General features: G+C 52.0%; 1 protein-coding gene across 12 annotated transcripts in view; it reads left to right on the forward strand.

Moving 5' to 3' along the window:
- The window catches only part of Iqsec1 (IQ motif and Sec7 domain ArfGEF 1), a 339,041-nt gene extending 316,649 nt beyond the window's left edge, over positions 1–22,392 (forward strand). For 8 of the 12 annotated variants that reach the window (XM_057764736.1, XM_057764751.1, XM_057764765.1 and 5 more), the window contains 11 exons: positions 2,135–2,296; positions 4,476–4,598; positions 5,749–5,915; positions 8,910–9,049; positions 9,432–9,461; positions 10,588–10,713; positions 11,770–11,869; positions 13,207–13,368; positions 13,960–14,136; positions 17,965–18,014; positions 19,075–22,392. In XM_057764736.1, the coding sequence (XP_057620719.1) occupies positions 2,135–2,296; positions 4,476–4,598; positions 5,749–5,915; positions 8,910–9,049; positions 9,432–9,461; positions 10,588–10,713; positions 11,770–11,869; positions 13,207–13,368; positions 13,960–14,136; positions 17,965–18,014; positions 19,075–19,575 (1,738 nt within the window). In that variant the 3' untranslated portion in view covers positions 19,576–22,392. The remainder of the gene's footprint in view (positions 1–2,134; positions 2,297–4,475; positions 4,599–5,748; positions 5,916–8,909; positions 9,050–9,431; positions 9,462–10,587; positions 10,714–11,769; positions 11,870–13,206; positions 13,369–13,959; positions 14,137–17,964; positions 18,015–19,074) is intronic. The other 4 variants (XM_057764772.1, XM_057764790.1, XM_057764798.1 and 1 more) reach the window with 2 other exon arrangements.
- The last annotated feature ends 3,866 nt before the right edge of the window (positions 22,393–26,258 follow it).

Here is a 26,258-nt window from a genome sequence, read left to right on the forward strand (position 1 = left end):
GTGTATAATTATAGGAGCAGAAAAAGAAGTAAGAATGTGCCCAAAGCAGGGGGCAGAGTACCCATTTGGGTGGGAAATGGACCAGGCCATCTTGGGCTACTTCATTGCCAGCTGTGCTAGGACCTGACTGGCCAGCTTCATGGACTCAGCACATTTGCAGGACACTGCTGTCAAAGGGCAGTAGGCAGTGGTACCCAGAAGACAGAAGACTAGACTCTGCGCACTGGGATAAGGGAATGTGCCTGGGCTCCCCACTGTGGGCACAGGCTAGGTCTGCTTGGGCTGACTCTAAAACATACTTTACTACTCAGTAGCTCTCAGTGACTGCAGACAGAGGGAAAGGGAGCCACTCTGATCCAGATGTGCAGCCTGGCCCTAGGGGTTCCACACAGCTCCACCCTCCAGAGCAGGACACATATCCTGAGAGTCAGTCACCTGTACAACTATTTTCAGACTCATTCATGTCATCCTGTGACAACAGGGCCTCCCTGCAGGTGAGCTGAGGGCTCAGATTTACACAGACAGGAAATCAGAGACTGAGGGCAGGAAAAAGCCTATCTGCATCAGAAGACACTCCTTTCCCTGGACCCTGAATTGTCCCACACACAGCCAGACAGGTGTCAAATGTACTATGCTCTGTATATGATCTGATGACCTAGCTAGTGAGACCACACCCTGGTGGGATGGGGAGGGCACACTTAACCCTGTAGTGCTGCCCCCCGACACCTTCCTGTGGCCCTGGCCTCCCAAGCAGGGCCAGTGTGGTGCATCTGGTGGACGTCTAGCCTCTGGCTCTGCTTCTGCAACAGTTTGCTCAGAAAGAAGCTTCCTGGTGCTGAGTATGTACTTCTTCCCAGGGCCTGGATGGTCCTGGTCAAGTGTCAGTAGGTAGAGACCATTTCCTGTCTTTAGCTAGATTCTTGGCCCACTTCCCTCTGGGCAGGGAGTACAGACACAGAAGGGAAAATAAGGAAACTACCTGCTGTGGGAGTGACAGTTTTGCGGGGACAACAGGAGCCAGCTGGTGCACTTGTGTTTCCCATCTGGGTCTGCAGTGGGCTTGGTTTCTGCTACATGCCTGTGTTCTCAGCAGGCTTTGGGTGACAGCTGAGAGACTTAAAATTTGGGGTTCTCAGAGGACTTCAGGGTGCCAGCCAGGAGTGGTCCTTTTGCAGTCATTGGCAGGAGGAGCAGGGGTAGATCCAGCAAGTCTGGAAACTGGAGTCCCAGATCTCTGGAGGCTGAGGCAGGAGTGAGTCCCCCCTGCTTACTAGCCTTTTCCTGTGGTCTTGGAGGCTACCTCTAGGCAACTCCCTTTCCTGTCTGTGGCAGTCTTCTCTCTCTTCCTCCTTGTCCATTGCGCTCTCACTAAATCCCCTGTTTGTACAGCCCTGGAAGGTCCAGATTGATGTGGTGTCAGCTAGGCCCTGATTGGATGAATGTGTGCATACAAAATAAAGTTAGAAAGGGGACCAATCAGGGCAGAGCTGTGGTTGTCTTTGCAAACTGCTTGCTGCTTTTCCAGCCTAGTAAAACCTGGGGGCTCTGGCTGTCAAACTGGGGCTCTGTTGCAGCTGAGATTTGTGGCTTCCTTGCCCTCAGGGACCCCTCGTACCCCTAGCTCTGACTTAGCTGTCCTTATACCTAGGCAGGCCATGCAGCTGAGGCGGGGGGGGGGGGGTGGGAGGGGGTGTGTGTGTTTGTGACACATTTGCTGAGCTGTAGGAGCAGGACTCTGAATTGGTGTAGGTGGGTGGCCAAGCATTAGGATCCCTACTTGTTACCTGTCTGCAGCTTCCATGAGGATGAGCAGGCAGCGAGTCTGTTGCTGTGTGGTGTAGTTCATGTTTGCACAAGTATCTATAGGTTATTCTGACAATTGTGTCTCCAGAACCCACAGAAGCCTCTTCTGGGATCTAGGTAGTTGAGTGAGGGGTTTGGAACTAGACAAGACAGATGTCATTTTGAACTCTGAAGTCAGCACCCATGCGCATAGGAGATCCAGGGGATGGAGTAAGTAAACAGATTGGTAGGATACGGAACACCTATTAAAAGACCCACCTCCTCCCCTGCTCGCCCTGCTCGAGAGGTCGAGCAGTCATTACTGAACATTCTTCTTGTCCATCCCACCCAGGAAGCCTGAAAAGGGCATCCAGTATCTCATTGAGCGCGGCTTCGTGCCCGACACACCAGTGGGGGTGGCCCACTTTCTGCTGCAGCGCAAGGGCCTCAGCCGCCAGATGATCGGTGAGTTCCTGGGAAACCGGCAGAAGCAGTTCAACCGTGATGTGCTCGAGTAAGTCTGGGGGGTCAGGGCCCCCTTCCACATGCACAACATGCTGTTAGCAATGAATCCCTCACATGCACATCACCTACTCATGTGCAACATCAGGCTTGCTGTTTGCTGGGATATAGAGTTGCCTCTTTCTTTCCTGGGATGGGTTCTAAACCCCGAGATGCTCAGGGTACTTCCTAAAATGCCCATTTGTCATTTGTCAAACATCTTCCTGCAGACTTCAGTATCTTACACCTACGGATTACCCCCATATGATGCCAGTGCTCTGTAGACAGATGTGGACAAAATTTGGTTGTTTGTTTTTCCACTATTTTGGGCCTATAGTTGGTGAATCTGAAGTTGGAGGACTTGGTGTGCCTGAAACCCACCTCTGCCACCCAGTCTTATTTGTCCGATCCAACACCCCATGCCATTTCTTACATCCCTACCCTGCCATGTTCACATTGACATCTGTGCCTAATGTAGACTCCACACCACTCCACCCAGAGCCTCTTGCCATCACACATGACCTTCAGGTAACCCACATCTATGTGGCCTCTTTGATCAGTCCATTCAACTCTGCCTAACCCATAATCTCACTTTCCTGGTGGGCAGCACTCAGCCACACTCCAACAACCCTGAAAGCTAGAGTATATGACACTGGGCTATCAGAAACCCTGCAGAGAGGACTCCTGGGCCCATCCTCCAGCTGCTTCCTGTTGTGAGTAGTGTTGCCCAGGGTTTATTGTCTCCCTTAGCAGAAGGGCACACAATTTCTCTACTGTGTCTTTGCTCTGAAGTACACAGGTGGGTCGGGATAAGAGCAGTCCTCAGTGCGATGGCCTGCTAGCTATCTCTGCTGGGACTGCCCCCAGTTCTATGACTACTGAGAGATTTTACAACTGGAAGAAATACTGAAGTATTGAGCCCAGGGAGAAGTCAGTATTGGGGAGGGTGCACATAGTTATCCCTGCCATGTGCTCAGCCATGTGCTTTGCAGAGGACAACAGCGGCTGGGGAACAGAAATGAAACAGGCTCACGGGCATGGGTGTTCTGCAGTGTCCTGCAGTGTGGTCTCAGGCAGTTTGGCAAGGACTACTGCCCCTGCCCCTCCATCTCAGAGAAGTTCTGGCCAACACTGTCTTTTTCCACACAGGACACCAGGTATGAGGGGTGGGCCTGGGTCAGATATACCCACACATGTACTCATGCAGAAACCCTTTCTACACTTACACATGTGCGCATAGACGTGACCAGACACACAGTCAAAGGAATAAAGCTTTGGTGGAGGCTGGGGCCTTTTAACCAAGGGCATGCAGCAGACCTCTGCAATGATCCTCATGTTTCTTCCCCTTCCTTGAGCATGGAGATCAAGGTGCAGGGAAAGCAGCTCTATTGCCACAGCACTGTCGGTCCCCACTGCCCACCCCCCACCCACTGGGTTTCTGGTCTCAGGAAATCCTTGCATTGTTCTCCTCCCATTAGAAAATAGCACTGGCCTCAGGAAGTGGCCAGGCCCCCAGCCCGCCTCCTGGAAAGAAGCTGAACTGCCCAAATTTTGCCTGCCTGCTGCCCTACTTGGGTCCCAGGATGGGCCAGGGAGTGGAGACAGGTCCCTGGCTGATGACACCACCACAGTCCACTCTAGCTTTGTGGCTTCAGCTGCTTTTCAGAGGTGACACGGACACCAGGCCATCCTGGGAAATGCCTCCCAGGCCCCATCCTCTCTGCTCAAGCCTCATCACAGAGAGACTTGAGAGTGTACCTGTCTCCCCTTCCTGTCCTGTCCTGCATACTAGGATGACTCAGTGTCCAGTGTGGCTCTCCACAGAAGAGCAAGACTACTGCCTGGGCACACAGCCTATTCTGGCACCTGAGGGCTCTCTCTCCAGGGTCCATCCCCTGTGTACCCACGGAATACGTGAACTACAGTGCTGATCTCTCCATTGCAGAAGAGACACATCTTTGGGCTCCTCTTTGGAGAACACCATGCATAAATGGAGCATACGTCTCCTAAAACTTCGGGATCTCTGGGTGCCTCAGAAGCCTGGGGATCTGAGGAGCAGGCTTTCCAGAGGCAGTCTGTCTGTCCTCATAGATCCAAGGATCCTTAGTTTTTGACACCCCATCATGTGACAAAATTGGATGTACCACCCCATGGGCCTGGCCGCTCTCACAGGCCACCAATCTCTGTTCCAGCTGTGTTGTGGACGAGATGGACTTCTCTGCCATGGAGCTAGATGAAGCCCTCCGGAAGTTCCAGGCACACATCCGAGTCCAGGGGGAGGCTCAGAAAGTGGAGCGGCTCATCGAGGCATTCAGGTCAGGCCCTGTGTGGGGTAAAGTGGGATACACCACCTTAGTGGAGAGGGACATGCCCCTCATGGGACACATCAGGACAGGTATCCATGCGTAAGTGGCTCCCTGTATCCCAGGCGCTGGACTGGGCCCCTGGTTCCTGGCAGTTGTACTTGGAAGGACAGACCTTATTCTGAGTTTTCAGATGAGGAAACTTAGGCTCAGAGGCCAATGTCTCCTCTGCTAGCATTTTGATCTCTCAAAGTTCTCTGGCTTTCCGGAGATAGCTTTCCATTCCCAGGCCTACAGTGTCTCATGGTGACCCATGACAAGCTATAAAGCCATGTGTCCTGGGCTACTCACTGAATCTACCACTTCCCTGCTATGTTACTTTATAAAGATTACTTAACTTCTTTGTGCCTCCCTTCCCCCACCTGTGTGGTGGGGAAGGCAGTAGCACTTAGATGGGTGGAAGGATTGAGGGACCCATGTAGCCCAGCACCTGGCGCAACAGTGTGAAGTTGTAGTCATTCCCTCAGTGGCAGTGGGCAGACCTGCCATGTTGGGGCCCCCATGCTTGAGGCTTGGAATAGCAGGCTCCTATTCAATGTATCCAGCTGTAGAAGTGGGGTGAGGAGGAGTGAGGATGTGGAAGGTGGACCACTCCACGGTGTCTTCCCAGGAGGAATGGCTGGGCCTGGCTGGAGAAGGCTGAATTGCTGCTATGCTGCTTACAGGCATTGTCGTCTGCTCTGTTCCTGCCCATTCATGGCGTCTCCAGTCGTTCATGCGGGAGGATGGTGTGATAATAAGTGGGACAGAGCAAGTGACTAGAGTGTTGGGTCAGCTGCCTAAGGCGGAGGTCTCAGGCAGGCACTGAGGCCATGGTGAAGAGAAGCTGGCATCCTCCCCATGGCCCTAGATGACCAACGTCACCCTCACTGAGATGCCCTCATCCCAGGCAAGAGAACGAAGGACACGGTCTTGAAAATTTCCCTCTTGTGCCAGCCTGTCCCATAGGTGAACTACATCCCCACAACAGCACTTGGATCCCAGGGAGCTGCCGTTCCTGGGCAGTCAGCAATCTCAGTGGGATGAGGATGGGAGAGGCTGGTGTTAAGACAGTTCACGTGCAAGGCTTAGGTGATCCCTAACCAGCTCCCTGTCCTTCCAGCCAGCGGTACTGTGTCTGCAACCCTGGAGTGGTACGGCAGTTCCGGAACCCAGACACCATCTTCATCCTGGCCTTCGCCATCATTCTGCTCAACACAGACATGTACAGCCCCAATGTCAAGCCTGAGCGCAAGATGAAGCTGGAGGACTTTGTCAAGAACCTCCGAGGTGAGCCAGGAGAGGACATCCTATCACCTAGCCCTGCTCTCCTGCCCTGAGGACCCAGACACACTGAGAGGATCACATAGATCTGAGATCCGGGTTCAGAGAGCCCTTCAGAGTGGAGTGTAACCTGCGCCATACATGCCCTTCACCACAGGGGGAACAGTGTCTGCTTGTTCCAAGGGCAGAGAGGACCTTCCTTAAGTGGACGTTTACCTCATGGATGCATTTTGAAAGGGAGCCCTCTCTGCCTTTGCTGTCAGCATGGTGTTTTCTTACAGTGATAGTGGTGGGAAACCCCATGTATTGTCAAGGAAGTAGAATATTGCTTCCCAGCTGGAGAGATGCTGCCTTTGGCTGCAGGTGAGAGCATCACTGGAGGTACTGTGTATATTACCTAAAGAAGCAAAGCAGACCCACTTGATCAGATTCTTGAGTGCCTACCGTGGCTCTGACATCTGTCCCCTGTGCAGGAAGATGCCCCTGGATGGTGCTCTCCAGTTCCTATGAACTTTTATGGTGTCTTTACTCACTGTAGCAGGAAGGCTGGGAACACCTCACATCCCCTGGGCAGTGACCCCAGCTTAGATCTAGACACACACCAATGGTTCCTGCTGGTCCTGTGGGGGCAGAGGGAATAGTGCTGAGTGGGTCAGGTTCAGAGTCCTCATTGCATGAAGCCTGTGGCTGCGTGTTGACCAAGGTAGCTTGTGATTCCTAGGAGTTGTACCACCAGGAGGGAGACAGAAGGCAGAAGTGCAGGGACCAGGTGGTAAAGCAGAAGCCAGGATGCTAATGGCTGCCTCTGCGGATGGCCCCAGGCCCTGTCTTTCCCAGATTCTCTTGCTGAACCAAACTAATTTTTGTGGTGACCCTTGGTTGAAAAGCCAGAACTTTTTCCTGGAGGAAGAAGGCTCCAAGAGGTCCAGGGTGACTGGGTGAGATGTTTGAGATCAACCACCTTCAAGGCAGTGCTTGAGCCTCAGTCTCTTCCTCTCTCCCTCCCCACTTCTCTTTCCTCCCTGCCCCTCTGTCAATGTGGACCCAACTGTTTTGGGACAAGAGTAGTGTTATAATCCGGCTAGGCAGGGAAGGGCTGAGCACCCCACTCCTAGGAAGGCCATTGCTCCATCAGCTCTAGCTACCTCTTTTCCAATCAGGAGCTTCTGTGTCTTTGGTCCCATCTGACCTGTGCTTCAGAGGGGGCTGAAGGCTTATAGGGAGTGACAGGCCCAGAGTCACAGCAGGTGATTGGTAGGGACAGGACAGGGTCTAGACCTCTCCAAGTCAGGGAGCTTCTGAGGGAGTCAACCCCACCCCCAGCACATGTTCCCTGAGCAGTTTTCCTCAGTTTACTCAACAGTGCCAGTAGCAGGGAGGTCCTGTAGTGTTCAGAAATGGTGAAGAGGACTTGCTCAACATCTTGGAGCCTTCAACTTTTGTGTTTTTCTTTAAATTACATTTTATTATTTGTGTGAGTATGTGTCCAAGTGCTCAGAGGTGGTAGGAGGAAACCAGCTCTCAGTCCTGAGGAGACTTGTGTTGCTAAGGCATGTGTATGGAGGTCAGAGGACAATTGGAGGGGAGTCGGTTCTCTCTTCCCACCCTGTGGGTCTCAGGGATCAGACTTAGGCCATCACTTATCCAGTGCCATCTTGCCAGCCATAATCTATATTTAAGAAACAGAAAGTGAAAGTTCTCCAGTGTAGCCCCTGCCTTACCAAGGCCACATCTCTGAGGGTCTTGGCCTGAGCAGAGCAGCCACAGCAGGGCCCTAGGAAACTGAGCCCATCTGTGGAGAACGTCTGTTCTCATTACGCTGCATCTCTTTGGTTCTTGTCTGAGGAGCACACAGTAAGGTGGCTGAGTGGCTGATGTAGGAAGTGGGTGGGAGCTTGGGTCACTCAGCCTTTGAGAGAAAAACAGTAATGCCACCACCAGGCTGGTTTGTGTCTCTTCTTCCCTGACACAAGCTCCTCAAAAGCAGTCAGTGGAGAAGAGGAGGTTAGATGTGCTGATTCTGGTGGCCATGTTCTATGGGAGGTCATAAGCCTCACAGTCCTGGTCCTGTGCAGACTGGGGGCTAAGTTTGCTCCAGAGAGCCTGCTCTCCTGAGGGTTTCTCTCCCCCCCCCCCCAAAAAAAATTTTTTTTACTGTAGGGAAAAGGTGGTTTATGTGCTTGGGGTTATAGTGGCCTAGTTATAGTCTGGCCTAGCCTCTTCCATGGGATGCTGACACCAGAGATAGCCACAGCTCTGTTGAGGTTGCTTAGACACACCATGAGCCTCCCTCATTTCTCTGTGACAAGCCCATGTATTAACCGATGCTCTTGGTGATTCAGAGGACACCAAACCCAAGAGACTGGGTCACTTACCCACAGCTATGAGGTGTGAAGGGACATGAAGAGGACTTAGCTTCAAATCTCTCAGAGCCTGAACTCACACTTCAGCTTGCATAACCTGTACACAGTAGCCCAGTGGTTCTCAACATGTGGGTCATGACCCCACAGGAATGGCATATCAGATATACTGCCCATCCAATATTTACACTACCATTCATAACAGTAGCAAAATTACAGTTATGAAGTAGCAGCAAACAACTTTCTGGGTCCTCACCACCACATTGAGGATCTGTATTAAAGGGTCGTAGCATTAGGAAGGTTGAGAACCACTGCCCTAACCTCACCTGTGTAGTTGGAACCTTTGTGGCTATGTCACAGGCTTCGCTTCATTTGTAAAATACACCTACAAAGGCCTGTGGACATGGCGGAGAAGGTAACACAGCCCTGTTCTGTGATTTGCTGGTTCTGGTGGGAGGACTCAAGAAGACCCACAACCAGGGACCTCGGAAGGTCCCTTCCAAGATCAGGAAGAGGTTTGCTCTGCTGGTTCCTGCTAGAAATGTGTGAATCCGAGGTCTGCTTGGGGGCCCCAGACTGAATGGAGACTCTGTTGCCCAAACCCAGCCACTCTCATGTCTCCTCACTTTCCCTTGACCAGGTGTGGACGATGGTGAAGACATTCCCCGGGAGACGCTGATTGGGATCTATGAGCGGATCCGTAAGCGGGAACTGAAGACCAACGAGGACCATGTGTCCCAGGTGCAGAAGGTTGAAAAGCTCATCGTGGGCAAGAAACCGGTATGCACTGGCCCTGGTCCTCTACCCCTTAGTGTAGTGTAATCCCGGGTCAGTTCAGTCACCACTGGAAGGACCCTTCTGGCCTGGAGCTTTTTCTGAGTAGTTCCTCTGGTGTTTATGAATTGCAGCTGCCCACCTGAGAACATGAGGCCCTTGGTGACTAATGGGCCACAGTGGCTTGTGGTCTGTGCCTTCTCGACACTGGCCTAAGGATGCCCTTAGATCCTCCAAGAGACCACAGAGAGCCAGGGCCTCCTTTTGGTAGTACTCCTGGGCAGCCTGGTGGGTGGAGAGAAAGAGCAGGTATTCTGGGCAGAGGGAGGGAACACAAGCTACCATTGAGAATGGGAATGTCAATTTAGTTTTTCTGGTTTTCCTGCAGATTGGATCCCTGCATCACGGGCTTGGCTGTGTGAGTATTTCTCTGTTCTTCCTCTGATCTCCAGTTCCTCTCTCATGCCAAGGTGCTGCTACAGAGTCCAAATTTCCAGAGAGAGCTGAATCTCAGTTTCATAGTTATCCAGCCTCACACTTCTGTGGGTCCTGAGACCTTAGGGATACAAGGAAGTGATGGTAGCTGAGAGGACTTTTATGTGACCATCAAGGACCTTCCTGTCTCCCCCACTCTTCGCTCTGCCCCTCACTTCGTACCTTCACTGCCCCAGCCACCCTGTGTTTGGCTATCCAAGTGTCCCAGAATACACAAACAGGCACATCCCTGAAAGTCCCCATTATACCCACCTACCTGTCCTCAGCCCTATCTCAGACTGCCCAAGGAAAGACTCAGCACCCTATTCTCTTGTCCCCTGAAGCCTGCACCTTCCATCTGCCCTCATACTGAGCTTCCTGAGCATGCCAGATTGGCCACACTGTCTCTCTCTCCCCCCAAAATACAGTATTGAACTTAGTTCCACCAAGCAGCTGACAGCTGACTTCCTGTGAGCAGGCCCAGAGGGTTGACTCTACCAAACCATCTGTGTCCTGTGAGAGCTAGGACTCCTAGAGCAATGCTGGACCTTGCTAATGGTGTGCCCCTGCTACCCCAGAATACTGGCTTACAGTTTGGCTATGGTAAAATTGTGGGGATGCTCCTATGACCCAATGGTGATTTGTGCAGAACACAGGACAAGGCCCTGGCCAGCAGGCATTAGAAGGCACCGTAGGGGTAGGGTCTGGGTAGATGTCCCTGGGGATTTAAATCAGAGCAAGACTGCAGTGTCCTATAGCAACTCTCAGTTCTGCATGCCTCCGTTTCCTCATCTAGAGAGGACTCTGGGAAGGTTGTCTGCAGAAACAGCACTGGTAAAAGAAGGTGCTTTTGGAGGAGTGAGAATATATGACTTCATCTCTGGCCAGGAGTTCTCTGTGGCGTGTTAGGGAGGGAAGCGGGTATGGCAGGCGCAGGTGCTACTTATGTCCTGCAGGAGAACAGAGGTCAGGAATCTCAGAGAGTGCCTTTGGGGATAGTGGTAGAGTATTCCCTTCCATCCAGGTCCCTTAGGGCAGGTGGCCATAGTCACATGTCTTTCCCTGCACAGGTGCTCTCTCTTCCCCATCGACGACTGGTCTGCTACTGCCGGCTTTTTGAAGTTCCAGACCCCAATAAACCCCAGAAGCTGGGACTGCATCAGAGAGAAATCTTTCTGTTCAATGACCTCCTGGTGGTATGTGGTGTCGGGGGCTATCAGGGCCCAGATGTCCTTATGCCCATGCCTGAGCAAGGGCTTTGGCCCATAATAATTCAGTTCAAGAGAGAGGCTCTGACTCACCCATGAACAGGGGTGTTCCTTGTTCCATGTGAACATCAAGGGTGCCAGACTCCAGAGAACCTCAGTGTTGAAGGACTCTGCACCCTGAGCAACGCAGGCCCCTTTTCAGGAGAGCTCCACGTAGCCACAGACCCCATAAAACTAAGACTTCTAGTGGAACAGTCTCCAGCCTACATATGGCATTTCCAAGTGTATCACTGGTACTGGGCAGTATAGGACTCCGCCAGGCTCAATAGGTCACGCCCCCCCCCCCAAGCTGGCAAAAAAGTGCTTCCCTCCCCCAAGTAGGATTTCTTTTCTAGTTTGCCTTCTATGCCATAATAAACACCACGATCAAAAGCAACTTAACTGGATGAGGAAAGGGTTTAGTTTAGCTTAGTTCATCATGAAAGGAAGTCAGGGCAAGAACCAAAACAAAGCAGAGACCATGGAGAAATGCTGCTTACTGGCTTCCTCAGTTCGCTCTCTCATACCAGGACCACCTGCCCAGGGGTGGCCCTCCCACCTCAATCAAGAAATGCCTCCCAGCCACTGTAATACAGGAGTTGTCTAGTGTGTCAATATGTCATAAGCTAACCAGCACAGTTACCACACTGACTGGCTTCTGGTCTCTATGATAACAGTGCCTGTTGTGATGGGAGAGACCTCACTCAGGCATAAAGGTTTGAACCCTTGAACAAGCCATCCCAACTCTAAGTGTCCTCCTGTGTAGAGAACTTCTTTCATGGGACAGGCTTTCTGCTGGTCTGGAGGTGACAGTCTTGCTCTTAGGAATGGCTCTGAAAGAGCAAGCCCTGGCCCTGAGGTCAGCACCACTCCGCCTTAGCTGCCTGTTCTCAGGCATGGGCACCAGGCCCTGTGCTGTGTCTTGTGCTTCGGTGTCAGCTGTAATGGCACAAGGACTCCAGACCCCACAGACACTGCAGCTTCACTCCATATCTGCTGCCCTAGGTCACCAAGATCTTCCAGAAGAAGAAGAACTCGGTGACATACAGCTTCCGGCAGTCCTTCTCCCTCTATGGAATGCAAGTCCTGCTCTTCGAGAACCAGTGTGAGTCCCTGGGACCTGTGGGATGTGAGAGGGCACCCCCCCCCCTTGTCCCTGTCACCTCCAGATAGGATGCAAGCCTCTGGGTACACATTCTGTCCTCAGGACAGGCTAGAGGAAACAAGTAGCACTTTCCCAGGGCCAGGGTTTGACCAGGCAGAGTGGGTTTATCTGTGGCCTGTCCAAGAGAAGCATTCAGTGAACAGTCCAATGACACATGCAGAAGCTGGGAGCTCATTATCCTAGACCGCCCACTGCCTGTAATGTGGGCACAGTACTGCCTACCCTATAGGAACCCCGCAGTGGCTCTCACAGTATAGTATATAGTTGAACCCAGAGCCTGCTCCTGCCTCTGGAGCTGTCGTTATTGCTTAGGTTTGACCCCTTCTCCTCAGCCTACTGCTTGCTTCTCCTTTGTCTCTTCCGTCAGAAGTCCCCAAGCTGGGACAGTTGCTCTGCTTAGTGTGGCAGGGCTGAGGCGCTTGTAGTAGTGTGGACCCCTCCTTGTCTCAGCACAGGCTGGTACCATCTTCTGATCAGCCTTCCAGAAACCTGCAGGTTTAAAAACTCACCACAGTTGGCTACCAGAAGCACGGTCCTAGCAGCCTGCATTGAGGCTTTCAGCCCTCTTGTTCCTCAGACTGGGAGATAGAAAGATGCTTGTCCTGCTTCCTCACAGCCCTTTCTTACCTTGGTGCCAGCAAGGTTTGTGTCAACTCAGTCTGCTCAGGCCAGGGCAGGGACCTAGTGGGCCCAAGAGTGAAGCCGGGCTGTGAATGTATGTCATATGCCCCCAGCTCAGATGCCAGATGCCAGCACCAGCTCCTGCAGTGGGAGTGCCTCACTCAGTAAATCCTATGTGATTTGAACAATTTAAAGTGGCTAAGTCTATATCTAAATTTTCACGTTCGATTTAGATACCTTGGGCTTCAGCTTGGTGCCACTCAGCGCTCTTTCCATGTGCTCAGGGAGATGCTCATCAGGGCCTCTACTTCCAAGAAAGCCGAGCTACTGAGAGAGATTGTTTGATACGGGGTAGGGGACATGGTACCCCCAAGGGAGCCAGCCATGACTGAAAGTCTTTCAGGAATAAATGACTGTTGTCCAGAGTGTCCTAGGGGAAAGGATAAGACACCACACACCTGAGGATACCACTGTCTTCCTGGACTTAGTGCCTGGTAGTGACCCTGGGCTTTGGAGTAAGCTGAGTATCTTGGGAAGAAGGCCATTTCCTGCTATGGTTCTGCCACTTCAGGGCCCATCCCAAGGTACACCATCCTCTGGCCAGTGGACCATCCTCTGACCACTGACTCCATGGCCCTTCCTCTCTTCCCCTGCAGACTACCCCAACGGCATCCGGCTGACATCTGCTGTCCCTGGAGCTGATATCAAAGTGCTAATAAACTTCAACGCTCCCAATCCTCAGGACCGGAAGAAGTTCACTGATGACCTGCGGGAGTCTGTTGCTGAAGTGCAAGAGATGGAGAAACACCGGATAGAGTGTGAGTCCCAAGCAGGACATTGAGAGGCACTCCATAGCTCCTGAGTCTCAAGAGGTCTTCCCAGGAGCCTTCCTGTCAGGTGCCAATGACAATGTTCAGAGGTGGTTGGTGCCAGGACTCCCTGAGACCCAGCAATGAGTTATCCAGGTCTTTGTCTCCTCAACAACATGTGCCAGGGCAGCCCTTGGGGAGCCATCCTTCCCCTCAGCATACTGCTTGCCTTAGCCTAACCCTTGATTCTGGTCACTGTGGAGTTGAGTTTATGCCACTCTTATCCTCATTCTAGCCCAGTGACTGTCGGGGCCCTAGCTCTACATCTCTGCAAACTTGCAGTGTCTACCTATTACTCTGACTCTCACAGTGTAGCCCCACTCCTCTCTCGATGCAGGCCTTACTTGCAGCCCTCCTGAGCCTAAAGTGCTAGCTATTCTTTGTTATCACAGGCAGCTGGCCTCCAGGCACTTCCTGGAGCTCATTTCTTGTCCAGGATGCCATGATGACCCCTTTTCCAGGAATCTCCTCCCCTGTTCCAAGAGTTAGGGCCCGGGACAGTGGCCACTGCCTCTCACTGGTCCTCCTGCTCTGTTCCAGCGGAGCTCGAGAAGCAGAAGGGTGTCGTGCGGCCCAGCATGTCACAGTGCTCCAGCCTCAAAAAGGAATCAGGCAACGGAACGCTGAGCAGGGCCTGCCTGGATGACAGCTATGCCAGTGGCGAGGGCCTCAAGCGCAGCGCCCTCAGCAGCTCCCTGAGAGACCTCTCAGAAGCGGGTAAGAGCTGAGCTGAGAAGCAGCCTCTCAGCAGGTGCATGCAGGACTAAGGCCTGGCGTCCATGGGCAGGCATGGTGCTGGAAAGGGCTGCTCAGGCATGGACACAGTTCTCTTGGAGGTCCATGAGCACCCTAGGACTGTAACGGAACACAAGTGTCCAAGGGACAGTCTGGGCAAGACAGCTAGGGATGGCACCCCATTTCCTACTTCTCCTGGGGTCTTTATCACTCCCCCCCAATCTATCGCGCTAAGGCTAAGAGCATCAGGCTGGTGCGTCCCATGTGCTCTCCACTGCTGTGTGTTCTATGCTAATGAATGAAATGAACGAAGCCTACTGTCTGGGAACCCCCTTTGCCACTGTCCTGGTTTTGCTTCCTGTAGGGCTCTTTTCCTGAGAATTCCAGGCCTCTGTCTAGCCTAAAGCCACTGCCACAGTAGGTATATGGAAAGCAGAGTGTGGGGAAAACCTGGTGGAAGCTTTTCACCGTCAGCAGTATTTCCTTATTTCTATAGTTTAATTTGCCATTTAGCCCCAGAAAGCAGGAACCCTCAACTGCCTAGATTTCTTAGAGGTAGAGAATACTGTGAGCCTCAGGACGATGCTACCAGTGGACTCATACAGCCTTGGAGTGGGGAGTGGAAGCAGGTGCTGTCAGAGCAGCAGCCCCTTAGCTACCACAAGTGTCTCACCGGTCAGTGTACACGGAGCAGTATGGTCTCTATCCTGTGAGGTGGGCCCCTCAGAGCCTGCCCAGCACTCCCTCCCAGCCCTCCCACCACACAGCTCTGCCTCATACTGCTTTCTCATTCCTTAGGAATTGTTTTCTCCTCTTTGAGTTTCCTTTGCTTTTCTCATTTTTTTTTTTTCCCATAGTGAGAATCTGATACCACCAGCATGAGGGTTTAAGCCAGGGCTTCTCAACCTGGGCACTGAAGACACTCTGGGGCAAATAACTGTCTGCCATTGACCTGTGCCTGGTTCACTGAGGCCAGCAGCACTTTCTCAGTCATGACAACCTGTTGCATGTCCAGAAATGCCAGGTGTCAAATCACCCCTGGTTGAGAACCACTAGCTTCCCAGTGGCCTGTTCAACCCAGCCCATGTCACTCGACTGCTTGGGCCCTGGGGTGGTTTGAGTCTGTGCAGTAGCCCTGCTGTGACTGAGACCCAGGGCAGCAGGCTCGAGGATCAGGTAGAATTACCTGCCTGGTTGCATCCCTGCAAGATGGAGCTCCTTGATGCAGCTGCTCTCTGAACTGTTACTGGTACTTTCCTGACAAAGTCAAGGATTTCAGGAACAGAAAACTCAAGCATCTGAGTCCAGACCAAGACTACCTGTGATGTCCAGTGAAGCAGCATCTTATCCTGGAAGACATTGGCAGGGCACCTGGAGAGGCAGTATTCTTGACCTGGGCAACAGCTCTCAGTAGGCAGCCAAGTCGTCCTCACTCTCCACAGTGCCCCTGTGCAAAGCCTGAGGTGACGGCAGTCAGGTTCACCGTCTCATGAAGATGCAGGCCTTTGCCATTGTTTTGGGGCAGGGTGCTTTGAGAGCCTCGGCCTTTAACCCATCCCACCACAAACAAGGCTGACCCAGCCATAGCCTGGGATGGCTCACAAGCAAGCCCATCTATAGACACCTCTCTTTGGGAGAGGGAAGGAGACCCAGCTTGAGGCCTGTCCTCTTCCCTGGGCCACAAGAGCCAGGGCCTGTCAGCAGGCACTGTAGTAGCCGTGCCCAGCCTAGCTCTCCCCAACTAAAATGACCAGCACGAAGTTCCCACAGAGACTTCGTATCCTGTACCAGGGCAGTCCATCTGTGAGAACTCGTGGCAGATGGACAGCTGCAGCGCCTACTACGCAATGTCCAGTAGAGACTGGGCAGCATGGGTTCTGGAGTCAGTTGCCTGAAGCGTATGCCATTACTCTGCTCCATTCTTGAACAGGCAGGCCTTGGCCTCAGTTTCCCCAGCTGCACTGACAAGTAAATACCTGTGAAGAATTTAGAACTGGCCTGTAATCTTCATCAGTGAGTGAGGTTCGAGGGCCATGGTGCAGGAAGGAGAGCTCGTCCTCCCTCTGAAATGAAGCCAAGGCATTGAATATATGAGACCCTTGGAGATGAACCATGCAGACCAGGCAGGGGGTGAGCCTGTGCACCCAGCATGCCTTACTCCCCTTGACTGGATGTTTGAACAGGCTTGTGGTGGTATGGCAGTGAACACACAGCTTGCTCTATAATTGATTGTGGAGAGAGCTGAGAAGTAAAAAGATGAAATTGAAGACACTACAGCCTCAACTGGGCAGTGCAGCTGCTTCTCTGCCCCAGTTCGGGCTACAGGATGCAAGCCACCCCATCTTTTCTGGGGAACCCAAGACATGGGAGGGGCTTGAGAGCCTGTCTGAAAAATGCCAGCAGGGAAGGAATACTCTTCATGCATGTGTGGTGCCACAGTCCTGATCACTCCAGAGAGCAGTTTGGAGTCAGGAAATAGCCATCTCACAGATGGCAAAACAGGCCAAGAGCCTAAGCAGTAGTGGGTGTACCCTTTGCGCTCACAGTCTACTTCTGCCATATCCTGGACCTCATTGGGAAGCCTCTTTTGTACCTGCAGATGGGGAAACAATCTTTCTTCTCACCAAAGGAAGGGGCCATTCTACTGGGGATACCCAGCAGCTGATACCTACACGGCGTCATGGCCCTCTTTCCCCTGACCCAGATTCTACCATGAATCTGGGGCTTAGGGACAGCAGGCAAAGAAGGCACTAGATCTACTCCTCCACATCTGCATGTCCCTACTGGTCTCAGTGGTCGTGTAAGCGGAAAAGCCCCAGTTGTGTCCAATTCAGCAGTTCAGTCTGCTTTGAAGAACAGCAGCTCTCAGGCCCTGATGATAGGCCAGGTCACCAGACAGGCACACAGCAGCTTCTTCGTCTTCCAGTGCCCACCAGCTCTCCTTGTGCGTGGAGGTAGCCCATGCCTGGTCTCAGCCTTGGAGCTTCCCTCTGACACATACAGCCTGGTGCTCAACTCTCAGCTAGTGCTGCATCCACAGAAGCTTACAGGAGATCCTGCACCCTCACACAAGAAGTCAAGGAGAGACTTCTGAAGGGACCACTGAAGCATGAGTGGGCTATTGGAAGGCCTAACCTCCCTTTGATGTAGCCAGCATATATTGATGGGTGGGTACCTACCATGTTCGTGTCCTCAATGTAGACATTTTGGACTTAAGAGTGCATTGCAGTATTCTGGGTAGGAGAGCTAGATTCAGAAGGCAGGGCACTGCACAAACTAAACCGTACTCCCAGAGGCACCAGAGGACAAGGGGGCCAAGACTCAGTTTCCCCTTGACCAACTGCTCTTCCCTAGAAGACAAGGAGGGAAATATATATATGTAAGCATGCATGTGGATATGCATATATATATATATATGAAATCCACTGGGGTCAGGGGTGTTGCGCTGTTGCAGAAGTTGTACCCCCAGCTGAGGCTGGCTGTACTGAGTCAGATGAGCAGGCAGGAGTTTGAGGTGGTGGTACACATATCACCACCTCAGACCCCTTCCCAGAAGACCACAGTTCAGAATAAACATTACGAAGTTGGACCTAGTTTTAAAAACATTTTCTCCCTTTCGCTGAGCGTTTGTTCACGCCGTTTTTAAAACTCCTCACTGCACTGCTGCCGGCCTCCCCACTGAGCCCATTCAAGCCCCTTACCTGGCAGACACATGGGCCAGCCCCAGCTCCGGGCAGTGGCAGCGGCAGGCGGCAGTGGCACCAGGCCTGGTATGCGTGTCTAACCTCTGGTATTGCATGTTCTGGGCAGGGAAGCGAGGGCGTCGCAGCAGTGCGGGATCGCTAGAGAGCAATGTGGAAGTAAGTAGGAAGCACCCCGTCCAGCTGGCCATCCTGTGTCACCCTTGGTTTCTATGTTGTCTTATTTTGCTCTTCCTTCCCCATCCTGCAGAGACACAGACTTGGCCCTCCCGCCCTGCCTGCCTCCGCCCTGCATGCAGCTTCTCTGCCTAGAAGCATCCATGCCTCTCACTGCTTGTTCTGACCCAAGGGTTGGGCAGAGGGAGGGTGTGGATTTTGTGTTTTCATCTCCACTTAACCCCTGTTCCCTGTGGTTCCTGAGCATGGTGAACGTCCTGGCTTTCAGGTCCCGCCCCGGGCGCAAGCGCCACCCGCCCCTCACTCATCCTCAGCTCTCACTGTTGGATGTGTCAGCCCCACTCGCCTGTCCCTACGCTCCCTTCCATCGCTTCCTTCCTGGAGTTTTACTGGCTGTGTGTCTGGGGTCGGACACAATGGAATCGCTTAGCTAGCTAGCTCACAGGAGGAGTTTCCAAGAGAAAGGAAGAGTCAGTGTGGATTTCATGAGCTTTCATTCATTACCCCCCATTGCTCCCTGCTGCCCACACCTTGACTCAACCTACTGACCTTTTACTCCTCCTGGGTTTGTAACAGGCAGCTGCGAGGAAAGTCCTAGGCCATGCCCCCCGCCCCCAGGGATAAGGTCATAGGGTCCTACCTGTCTGGCACCACTTTCCCAGACACCCCTGGACCCCACATGGCAGAGGTCCCAACTTTACAGGAACCAGGTTCGTTCCTTTTCCACACTCACTGCCACCTGGCCTCACATGCTTACGACACCCTACCCTGTCCCGTGGGATGATCTCTCACTCTGGCAGCGGCACAGCATGAGCAGAAGCACCCTTGTGCTGTTGCAGACAGGAGATGCCCCTCACCTCCATCAGGACCAGCTCCCAGCTCCCCCCCCCCCCCCCCCGCACTGTGGCTGTCAGGCCGAGCCCGCATCCTTCCCATCCTCGGGCCCAGCAGTCAGTGGGTGACTTCTGAATTTGGAAAACTTGGTCTGGCCTGTGTGCTTTGAGATCTTTTTAATTTTGGTTTCTATGAATTTCCTTTTTAGGGCTCCATCATTAGCAGTCCTCACATGCGCCGGAGAGCGACCTCAACACGAGAGTGCCCATCTCGCTCCCCCCAGCCCGTGCCTAACTCCTCCTCTCTCCTGGGTTCTTTGTTTGGGAGCAGGAGAGGGAAGCCCCCTCCCCAGGCCCACCCACCCTCGGCCCCTCCCCCAGGACCCCCTCACGCCCATCACCCTGGGCCCTCAGAGGGCCCTCTGCTTGGGCATCATGCACAATACTGCCATGCGCAGCAGAACCCACCCCCCTATCACCACCACCACCACTACCACCCACCCCCACACCTGCAGCACACCCACCAGTACCACCATGGCCCACACGGGGGGCACCCCCCATACATGACCCATACACACAGCCACCCACCCCTGCCCACAGCTCACTCTGGTCACGCAGGGCATGCAGTGCATCACCATGGGCAACCCCCTGCCCCACCGCCCCCCACCAGCAGCAAGGCCAAGCCCAGCGGCATCAGCACAGTTGTGTAGACAGCCTAGGCAGTCGCCTGTCACACACCAGACACACAAGGGCCTACCAGGCACCAGCCTCAGACCAGCCGAAGGCACCACTGTTTCCACTTCCTCTGCCCCCATAGCCTGAGTGGATCCATGGGCTTGCCTTCCACAGAGCAGGGCTCCCACTCTGGCTTAGCCCTGGTACCCAGTCCTCCCTCGGCCACCATTGGCCTTGACATGGCGCTGACCAAGGAGAAGTGGAACTGGCTCTCACCCTGTCAGCCCTCAGCCCCTCACTCTGTACACATCTGAAAACTCAGCCTAGCAAAGAAAGCATGAGATACAAAAGTCAGACACAACAACCAACCCCAGACTGGCTGTGTTACTGTTCTGTTATTGGTCGTGGGCAAAAATAATAATAATAATAAGTAGACCTGATATGGGTGATAAAAATACATAAGTAAACTTTATATTATATAAATATATAAATATATATATACATACTGTATAGGTAGTGTTTGTGTGTGGAAGATAAGCATTTCATCCACAAAGCTAGCACTAGGGACCTCCTAAGGACTGCCACATAAGTGACAGGAAGTCAATCTAGATAAATGTGTGAGTAGACCAAAAACCCTGCTAGAACAAACCCAGATCCTTCCATATTTTCATACAAAGAAATTCCCTCTAGCCTGGCTGAAACCTTATATGCTCATAACTCACTGTGCCAAGTAACACAGCACCTGACTGTCTAATACCCCACTCTGCTCTGTATAGACCCCTCTTTTATTAACAGAGTACTATTCTAAGTAACCAGTATTAAAACTGCAGTTATCTCCAGTAAGCAACTAGGCAAAGCGCAGTCACCTCTACCCCAGCACTTGGGGCAGCCAGTCTAGAGCTGGCTGTCTCAGGACCTCAGCCCCACAGATCCGTGGACACTTTATACTGGCTGCCATAACTTTGAATCCCATGCTCTACATTCCTTCCCTCTGTACATGGTGAGCCACACTCCCCTCCCCCACAATCCTCCCATGGCCCACATGGCAGAGGGACCCATCCCCAACACAGTGACCACTCATCTTTGTCCACCAATGCCATAACTCCCTCATCCAATTCCCAGTCCCAGCAGGCGGGTGGCGTGAGCGCTGGGCGGCCCAGGGCAGTGTGTGTGTCCCGTGTTGTGTTCTGAGTGGCAACAGCAATCACTGTAATTCCATGCAGCCATGTGCTCGTGACCCCTGTGTCATCACTGCGCCTAGCCAATGAGTGCTTGGCCCTGGCCAGGTGAACCCCCCCCCCAACTGCCTCTCATGGTCCAGTGAGCTGCCAGGCCCCACATGCCCCCCAGCTGTGTTCTTGTTGCTTTCATGTGTGACACCATGCACTCCCTGGGGCCACATGCTGCCCACGTTCCTGTGCCTGAGTCACCCACGGGCTATACTTTACAGTTTCAGCCCTTCCAGCCACCGCAGCCTCCAGTGCTGTGCTCCTAAGCCTAGGACCTGAGGACTGCCTGTGGCCTCTGCCTGCGCGGAGTCCCTTTCAGAAAGGAAGGAGCTGCCGCCTGACCGTGGGCTGCGTCTAGGACCTTGTGAGCCAGCAGGAGCCCAGTCTGGCCCATCATCACCCTGCTGGCCTGCCGGGGCAGCCCATTTCCCTCCTCTCATCCCTGTCCTATCGTCATCGTCGAGGTCACGTACCAGCAGATCTGCAAACTGAGCACTTTGTATTTCTGCAGAGAGCAAATCCCGCAACATGGAGGTCAGCCTTCTGTCTCCCAGTGACTCAGCCTGCCTGCCCCATCCTCTGTTGGCATGGCTCATCTTTCTCTTGTCATCTGCACAGAAAGAGAACTGATAAGCATAGTGTATCTGACTGGAGCCAGCTAGCAGGGAGCTGCCTGCCTCACAGCGCCCCAAGTCCCTTGCTTTCCTTAGGCTCTCAGCACTGTCTTTCCTCAGTTGAAGGACACCGTCTGGCGAGGAAGGGGAGCTGTGCTGCATGTCACCTGGCACCGGTCCTGTGGGGCTCTGCTCTCTGTATTGTACATTTGCAAAATACACCAGTGTTATTGTTGCAAATAGTTGGAGTGGTAACATTAAATATGCCGGCTTTTTTCACCTTCTTCTGAGCCAGTGGTAAGTTAACCATGAACTTGAGATTGTTCTGAAAGACATGGCCCTTAGATACACTCTCACTCTTCTTGAAGGGACACCACTCAGGAACAGACCTGAAGGAAGGCCCAGTTTATCTGGTGGGCTGGGGCCTCCCTCTCTACAGTCCTGTACTTCCTTGACTGGTCAGGGCTCTGGGCTCCTCTCTGCTGCCTTCCATGAGTCTTTGAGACATGCTGAAGATAATAGGTGCGTTCTAGGGACTGGTCTTCTAAGCATACTCAGTCTTTCTCAGGGTTCCCAACTCCCTGGGCTATTGGGTCAGAGCGAGGAGACCTTGTGATCCTGTGTTGTGTCCCAGGCAGAGAAGTGTCTTCAGGATGTGTCTGGGCCTGCGAGTCGCACGGCAGAACTAGCTCGGAAAGCACAATCTGCATACTGTGGCCCACATTGCCTGGCATGCAGTCAGGGCATTAAGCACTGTGGGTCCCTATCTGGGGAAAGCCAGGAAGAGGCAGAGCCCGAGTATTTGCACCTTTGCTTACCACTGTCAGGACACACCGGGGCCTGCACTAGTGACACAAGTTATTCTGGTCATCTGTGGAACTGGTGACCAATGGGAGGCAGCTGGCAACCTCACAAAGGGCTTTCTGGGGACAGCAGTGAAGTTGTGGGTTTGTATTTTTTGAAGCTCCCAAGTGAGTTGTATAGTAACGTGAAAATAAAGTTCACCTTAATGTGCCGTCAGTGTCCCGGCCGCCGGTGTGGAGCCTGCTGTCTAGCACATTTCAAAGCCTCCTGAGTGTTGTAAAGGGCTAAGCATCATCAGGGTTTGCACTTGTGCTGTTCAGAGGCCTGAGAGCCATCCTATGTGGTGGGGGAGGGGAAAGCCCAGCCAAGGTACAGCTGAGCCTGGATCCTATGGGAGATCCCATCAATTCTATACCTCGCTCGGGGTCTCACTCTTTTTAGTCTCCAGATGCCATGACCAGGCTTGTCCTATCTGGACACAGCTTCCCCAAAGACCTCTGACTAACTCCGATTGAGGGTACTATTGGGAGACTTGAAGGAGTGTTCAGCAATGTCTGTCATGTCCATCTCAGCAAATGCTGGGGCTCAAGGCTCTCACTGAACTACAGAGGGGATGGGTAATAGGAGGTACCAGGGGCTGAGAGCAATATATGGGGAGAAGAGTAAGAAAGACCCCAACAGCTCAGTCCTCGGGTATAGAAGAGGGGCCATGACCCAAGGCAGACCCTGCCCATCCTCCGCATTGATTAGTGTGATGTGTGAAGCTGGTTTGTGTAGGTTCTCATTTCCTGGTCCAGGCTATCGCTACATAATACACCTCCCAGTGAAGTTCCAGTTCCCTGTTGGACATTCCCAGAGGACCCTCTGCTGGTCTCTTTCAAAACCACTGCTCCTCCACATGGAAGTGAACACTATGATCTGAGCAGTCCCTGTCCACGTCTGTGGCTAGGTGTCCATCTGCTCCGGGCCATTCATGCCCTCTCCCAGGGCAGACATGACCCCTTCAGGCTGCAGCCTGTGGGTCTCTGGAAGGGCTGACTACAGAACAGGCTTCATGAAGCTGTTCTGGCCATTCGTCCCCCTTGGAAACAAGGGCTGGCTATATCTGATGTTACCTGTACATAGCCTGGAGCTGGACTGAACAAAATGCCCCTGAAAAGGAATTGATGTTGGGAGATGGGGATGTTGGGCCAGTACACTAGCGGCCGGGCTCAGAATGTGGCCTTCATGCTATCACCATTAACAGTGTACCCAGCCACTGCCACCTTTTGACAGTGTGAAGCCTGGCTAGGGACAGGAGACCTTGGGCAGGGATTTGTTCCTTTGACCATCTGATTCCTGCAGGCTGTGTATGGGTCCCGCCACTCAGTCCCAGAAGTATGTAGTCCTCACCTACTGGTGTCTACACATCCTTCTAAGAACTCTGCATGGTCGCATGGTCCTGCAAGCCCTTCCTCTCTGGACATCCCCTCTGGGATGGCCAGTCTTCCATGGAGCCGTGAGGTGCCCTTGAGGGCCAAGTTAGGCTCATCTCGTCCTGTGCTCCCTGGCCATGCCATTAAGCCTCCAACACCAAGATGGTGTTCCTTACCAGCAAGTACATCATGTACTGTGAAGGTCACCTATTCACCTCTAGTGTAGTTTCATGCCTGTAAGGGTTTTAGAGAAAGCTTTTCTTCCCGGCCATTTAAATTGAAAAGACAGCCAGGCATGGTGGCACAAGCCTGTAATCCTGGAACTCAAGAGACAGGTAGGAGTATTGCCCTGAATCTAGGGCCACCTAGGCTACAGTAGCAAGTATCTCAAAAAGACAGCCAAGGCCAAGCACAGCTGTGCACTTCTGTAAGCTCAACACTTGAGAGGCCAAGTAAGGAGAATTGCCACGGGTTCAAGGCCAGCCTGGGCAGCATAAGTAAGTTCCAGGGCTAAATAGTAAGATTCTATCTCAAAAATAAAATACAAAACCAATCTGAAAGCCAGAGATGTCCTACTTAATTCTGAAAGATGGGTTCCCTGCAGTTATCACAGGTTCCCCTCAGAGATGCTGAAAAGACATTAAAACAGCAGGCAACAAAGGCCTCCTTATTTGGAGTGTCCCCCTAGCCTTTGAGAACTACTCTGAAGAAAACAACCTCCATGTGCAGCTCGATTGTGCACAGCACTCAGGAAAGCAGAAGCCATAAATGTCACAGGTCTTTGGGAAGACAGACCCCTAAGGCCAGCAGAACCCCACAGCACAATACAGTTAGCGGACTCAGTGGGAGAATGCCAGTGACCTCAGCCAGCACCACAGACCCAAAGAAAGGGACCTCAGCAGGAGGCTGTAAAGAGGGAGTCAGTTCTCCACAAACAGCTTTTATTAAAGCATTGCACCCACCGCCTGCTTCCAAATCCAAAGACGAAAACACAGGTGCAAAGGTCAAAGGCAGGGAACTGGGCCAATGCTTTCAGCAAAGTGCTCACTATACAAACATGTAGGACCTGAGTTCAAATCCCCAGGAACCATGTGAACACTAGGCATAGGGACAATCATCTGCCCAACATTGCAGGGGAAGGAACAAAGAGACAAAAAGTATCTAGGTCTCAGGCCACCTAACCTGGCCAAATCAGTGAGATCCACATTCAATGAGAGACTGTCTAAAGAACAAGCTGGAGAGCAATGGAGGAAGACTCAGATGTTAGACCTCTAGACTCTATAAACATGTGCACACACCCACATAAATGTGTGCATACTCCAGATGCACAAAGAAGCAGAAGGCAGCTAGAAGATAACCTACCTGTGACACAACCTAGAGTCACCTAGAAACAAGAAACTTGGTTGAGGAATTGCCTAGGTCAGACTTGTCTCTGGCCTTGTTTTTGCGAGACTATATTTATTGATGATTGATACAGAAGGGTCCAGCCCACTTTGGGCGGCACTATCCCTATACCCATAGTCCTGTGCTGAATAAGAAAGCTACCTGGAAAATTCTTCAAAGACCTTAAAAGAACGGTATTCAACTTCAAATGGAAAAGCAAAAAACCCAGGATAGCCAAAACAGTCCTGTACAATAAAAGAACTTCTGGAGGCATCACAATCCCTGACTTCAAACTCTACTACAGAGCTACAGTACTGAAAATAGCCTGGTATTGGCATAAGAACAGACAGGAGGACCAATGGAACCGAACAGAAGACCCAGACATCAATCCACACATCTCCGAACACCTGATTTTTGACAAAGAAGCAAAAAAAAAAAAAAAAAAAAAAAAAAATCAAATGGAAAAAAGAAAGCATGTTTAACAAATGGTGCTGGCATAATTGGATATCAACATGTAGAAGAATGAAAATAGACGTATATCACCGTGCACAAAACTCAGGTCCAAATGGATCAAAGACCTCAACATAAAGCCAGCCACACTGAAACTTATAGAAGAGAAAGTGGGAAGTACACTTGAACGCATTGGCACAGGGAATCACTTCCTAAATAGAACCCCAGCAGACACTGAGAGAAACTATTAATAAATGGAACCTCGTGAAACTGAGAGGCTTCTGTAAAGCAAAGGACACGGTCAACAAGACAACAGCCTACAGAATGGGAAAAGATCTTCACTAACCCCACATCAGACAGAGGTCTGATCTCCAAAATATACAAAAAACTCAAGAAATTAATACCAAAAAAAAAAAACCCACATAATCCAATAAAAAATGGAGCACAGACCTAAACAGAGAACTCTTAACAGAGAAATCTAAAATGGCTGTAAGACACTTAAGGAAATGGTCAACATCCTTAGTTATCAGAGAAATGCAAATCAAAACAACTCTAAGATTCCATCTTACACCTGTAAGAATGGCCAAGATCAAAAACACTGATGACAACTTATGCTGGAGAGGTTGTGGGGTAAACACTTCTGTGTTGCTGGTAGGAGTGCAAGCTGGTACAGCCCCTTTGGATATCAGTGTGGCAATTTCTCAGAAAATTAGGAAACAACCTTCCTTAAGTCCCAGCAATACCACTTTTGGGTATATATTCAAAGGATGCTCAATTGTGCCACAAGGGTATGTGCTCATCTATGCTCATAGCAGCATTTTTT

The sequence above is a fragment of the Chionomys nivalis genome, chromosome 1, assembly GCF_950005125.1.
Source record: "Chionomys nivalis chromosome 1, mChiNiv1.1, whole genome shotgun sequence".
NCBI lineage: Eukaryota > Metazoa > Chordata > Mammalia > Rodentia > Cricetidae > Chionomys > Chionomys nivalis.